The 5,038-nt window shown below is 26.8% G+C and overlaps 1 protein-coding gene across 3 annotated transcripts in view; it reads right to left on the bottom strand.

Moving 5' to 3' along the window:
* LOC106688792 (15-hydroxyprostaglandin dehydrogenase [NAD(+)]) overlaps positions 1-4,345 on the bottom strand; it is a 26,513-nt gene extending 22,168 nt beyond the window's left edge. Inside the window, exon 1 of one of the 3 annotated variants that reach the window (XM_014433432.2) lies at positions 4,321-4,345. Coding sequence is in view for 2 of the 3 variants with exons in the window: in XM_014433431.2 (XP_014288917.1) it covers positions 4,182-4,192 (11 nt within the window). In the remaining variant the exon portion in view is untranslated. Of the gene's footprint in view, positions 1-4,022; positions 4,049-4,181; positions 4,208-4,320 lie in introns of those variants that run through there. The other 2 variants (XM_014433431.2, XM_014433429.2) reach the window with 2 other exon arrangements.
* Between the last annotated feature and the right edge of the window lie 693 nt (positions 4,346-5,038).

Here is a 5,038-nt window from a genome sequence, read left to right as displayed (position 1 = left end):
ATATTCCTGTATATTTCCCGAAATTCCCGGTTGTACCCTCACTATCTCGCTCTTTAAAAATCCCTTTTAATATGGTTTGTATTGTGAGCAATAAATTATGGAAAGAAACATGTATAAAAGAAATAAATCATTTAGAAGTTTTTATTATTTTTAATGACGGAAAACAAATTTTTAAAAATAACACATTTTTTGCTTTCACTCTATATTTTTCGGTTAATATCAATGTTTTTTCCCTTTATATATTATTTAATATTTGAACAGCTAGCTATTCATGGAAAAACAGTGATATTGTTTTCTTACACATTCATACAAGATCCTACCATCTAGCACAATATTTCTACATATTGTGATGTTCACTGAACGACATTTGTATGAATTTATTTGAAACACGTTTTTATATATCTTATAAATATATATATATTCCTGTATATTTCCCGAAATTCCCGATTGGACCTTCACTATCTTCTTTAATCCGGGGGATGTGTAACATTGAGCATTTTGATGATGTTGGGAAATAATTGTGTATATTTCCCTAATATTTCATCTGGTTTATTTATACTTTCGTCTGGCTCCCTCGCAACGGTATAGTACAAGAGCCGAGAAGAAAAAAAACAGTTATTTCACCCCAATTTTTTATTACTTTAATGAAAACTATGTATAATTACTAGTCAAAATTGATGAGTCTGCCAAGTATAGGCATGGGGAATAAAAGTGGCGACTATTGTAAAACCTTAAAAAACATTAATTTTTCATTCGGAGCTCTATATCTTAAAAACTACCAAAAACATTAGAAAATATAAAATAACATTATTTAGAGGAGAGTAAATTTGCTGAAATATTAGACCTCATAGAGCTATTTACGTCAAATAGTTCTAGAGATATAGCTTTTTAAAAAGCAAAATTTCTTTAAAATCTTCTGAAAGATTAGTAGTTAGCTAATTTATATTGAGAAATCTATATCTCAGGAACTATAAGACGTACAGATGTCCATTAGCACTCAAATTAGAGCTAGTTTAATGGACTATCAATAAGTTTGCTAACTATAGGTAAGGGGAATAAAAATGCCGGCTTTTGTAAAACCTTAAAAACATTAATTTTTCATTCGGAGCTCTATATCTAAAAACTATCAAAAACACTAGAAAATATAAAAGAACATTATTTAAAGAAGAGTAAATTTGCTGAAATATTGGCTAATAGAGTAATTTACGTCCAATAGTTCTCGAGATGTAGTTCGAATTTATTTTGAAAAATATCTATATCTCAAAAACCATTTGACGTACAGATGTCTATTAGCACTTAAATAAAAGCTAGTTTAATGTACTATAAAGTAGTTTATTACGTTTATCTTCGTTGGAGGAGTAGTTTTCATGATATTTGCTAAAATAAATTGATTTATAGTACTACTTTAAATGATGTTCTCTTAGATTTTCTATTGTTCTTGGTAGTTTTAAAAATATAAAATTCCGAATAAAAAATTAATTATTTTTAACATTTTGAAATAGCCACCATTTTTTATTCCCCTACCAATAATTGGCAGAATCATCAATTTTGACTAGTTATTATACATAGTTTTCATTAAAGTAATCATAAATTGGGGTGAAATAACTGCCTTTTTTTCTCCTTTTGGGCTCTTGTACTTGTAATACTGAGCATTTCTCTCTCAAGTACACTCCTAACGTGATATATTTTCTTTCTCATTTGAGCATTTTGCTCACCTAGACATCTCCTATGTTTCTTATATTAAATCATGAGCCGAGGCAAGAGATCTTAGATCATTTACAAAATTTGGATTTTTTAGCCTCTGATGTTAGAGCTACAATTTATAATTTCAATTTCAATTTTCATTGAAAGTAATCTGTGAGATTTTTTTCATCATCACATCCAATTATATAAACCAAATAGGTCAAATCGTCTACCATGAGATAAATGCTTACGGGACATCTCTTAAAGGACAAAAAAGTTGGACCTTCCTGCTAGGTTAAATATCTCTTAAAATAAAACAAATTAAAAAAAATAATAAATCAAGTTTACACTTTAAATAATACAGGAAAATTAAAGGGCATGTTACTTTTCATAGATAAGTGGTGTGGCGTAAGTGTTTGCTGCACAACCCACTTCTCAAGACATTGCAAGCTGGACTAATTTTAAATTGCTCGTAGCTTTCCGACCTGTTTCTCCTTTTATAATATTCCGCAATCTTGAGAAACCGCCAAGGAAAATATTTTGTAATAATTCCTATTATTATAAATAGGACATCATTTCCAGCAAGTATGAACGCTTGTTGTTCTGAATTTTCTAAAACCTAATTTTTAGGAATAGGATTTTTATGTTTTCACATATTTTTACCTGACCATGATATCTTCGATTCCTTACTAACTAACGATGTTTCAAGATATTTCTTGCCGAAAGAAGCCATTTTTATTTCACATATTTTTAAATATTTGGCCTTTTTTACACATTGTTACATATTTTGTTGTAAATCACATATTTTCTGAAATATTTGTTATTTTATACAAATTTTCAGATATTTTGTCCTGAATCATGTATTTCCTTAAATTATTTGTTCAATTGTAAATAAATTTTTCGCAGCAACTACGTAAAATTCAAGCGAACGCAAGAAACTTAAAGGTGAAATTTATCATTTATCATAAATAGTGCTTATAAATTCTATATTTTCATCTTTGAACACAAATTAAAAGCAGTGGCAATAATAAATTTTCACACAGAATTACATCGAGAATTTCCCAGAATTAATTAAAAAGAGCAAGGATCTTATTCCTGTAGCATTTCCCTAGAATTTGTTTGTTTACTCCTCAATCCATTTCTCTGTTTCCCCCCTTCCCATGGTCCTTTCTCATCTTAGTCATGTTTCACTCCCCTAGTTTAATTACAATTACTAATTAATATCTTGTTATTGAACAGCTATGTTTTCTCTAAGTACATTTTTTTGTACCTATTTTAACATAATTTCTTTAAAATATTATTCATATAATATATAATAAATACATATTTATGTAACTTTTTTTAAGTTATAAAATTACTAATTTATTTTGTTGAATAATACAACATTTATAAATACATATTTTTTTAAATATTTGACAATTTATTAGCACATATTTATGTACATATTTCAGATTTTTTAGCACATAAAAATCCTATCCCTACTTATTATATATTTATAATATATGTTTGATTTGCTACATTATATATTTTTTTAAAGAAGGTAGAAAACCTGAGTATTTTTAAGTTTTCTTATCTCATGATTTCTTATGACTATGACAATATATTTAAAAGCCTATATTAGTCCACACTTTGCAATGCAAAATGGTATCGGAAGTTATCTATAAGTTAACAAAGCTCTTATAGAGAGCGAATAATCAGTTGTACATATCAATACTTTGCTTTAACCCTTTTAATGGCTTTTACTGAACTAGCGAAAATTTCCAGAGCCGATATATCGGCCAGAACCTTGTAAATGTTTACTATTGGCGTTGCGAGAGCGCTCTACCTCAAAATAAATTTATAACACGTTATAAATGGTCTAATTTCATTACGAGAGAGTAAAAAAATATTTATAGTTTTTCAACAACTTCGAAAAATAGTTTTATAACAACAACGTAAAAAAATAAATGAAAATTTTCCTTATCGTTCGTAGATATTAGCGCTTTATCTTTAATGTTCCAGCCAAGTTATTTTGCGCACAATTACTTGTTTCTGAAGGCATAATCAGTCCGGAGCTTATCATGTACTATAGAATTATCCTTTATTTTGCAATATTATTATTTTTTTTTTTTTAATTAATATCTTCTACTGGAAAAGTTTATTAGAAACTAATATGAAAATGGTGAATGAATAATAATCTTTCTTATTTAAATTATATTAGTTTTTACAAAGACAACAACGTTTCAGGATTATCCCCCATCTTCAGGTTGCTAGAAACAAATTCTCAAAAATAAACAGATGCTTACAACATTAACCCTCAAATATCACATTATTAATTAAACTTTTTTCAAACTATTTACCTGATTAACATCTCTATATAATATATAAATTACTCCTTATTAGTCTCATCAAGCTAATATTCACATATTATTGTCAATAAATGAAACTTACTATTATTATTACTTACTATTAACCCCCAAATACCACATTATTTATTAAACTTTTTTCAAACTATTTACCTGATTAACATCTCTATATTATATAAAAATTACTCCTTATTAGTCTCATCAAGCTAATATTCACATATTAGTTGCAATAATTGAAACTTACTATAATAATCAACAATTACATTTTATAAAAAACAATGAGAATAATTACCTTCCTGAGGGTTATCTTTAACTGTAATAACAAGGAGGTAGAACTGTAAGAATAATCTCCTTCCTCTATTACTACAAAGATGAACCATCTAACTTCATTTAAAAACATATTATATTAAAAAACAAATTTTATATAATAACAATTCAATAAAATATTAGATAAATCTAAATTACATAAATATTGTACAACCCTAAATTGTTAATTTATGTACTATATCTATATAATGCGTGCATAAAGTCTTAGTGTCTGTAATAAATAAATAATGTGATATAGGGTTAATGTTGTAAACATGTGTTAACTTTGAGAATTTGTTTCTAACAACCTGAAAATGGGGGATAACCCCAAAATATTGTCTAATATAATTTAAAAAAGAAAGATTATTATTCATTTACCATTTTCATATTATTTATTTTTTATAAATAATCTTTTCACTTTCTTGAGACTAATTATTATTGTTTAAATAAAATAAATTGTATCCAATTTAAGTCTCAAAATATACTTTGTTTCTTTAAAAGTTCAACGTTTCAGCCAATTACGCCATTCTCAAGGACAATCTTAAATACAAATTTACACTCACATCAATAATTTAAAAACTTTTTTCAGGATATTCTGCCTAGGTCACTAATTTCGGTTAAAATTACTTTATTTTGGCACTCTTCGCATTAGTATTAAAACTTTTATTTACAATTAATTTACCACTATTATACTCTGTTATCAT

The sequence above is a fragment of the Halyomorpha halys genome, unplaced genomic scaffold (assembly GCF_000696795.3).
Source record: "Halyomorpha halys isolate HHAL.00 unplaced genomic scaffold, Hhal_1.1 Scaffold1206.1, whole genome shotgun sequence".
In the NCBI taxonomy this organism is placed as follows: Eukaryota; Metazoa; Arthropoda; class Insecta; order Hemiptera; family Pentatomidae; genus Halyomorpha; species Halyomorpha halys.
The sequence above is the reverse complement of the archived record's forward strand: the minus strand, read 5'-3'. Positions and strand labels throughout refer to the sequence as shown.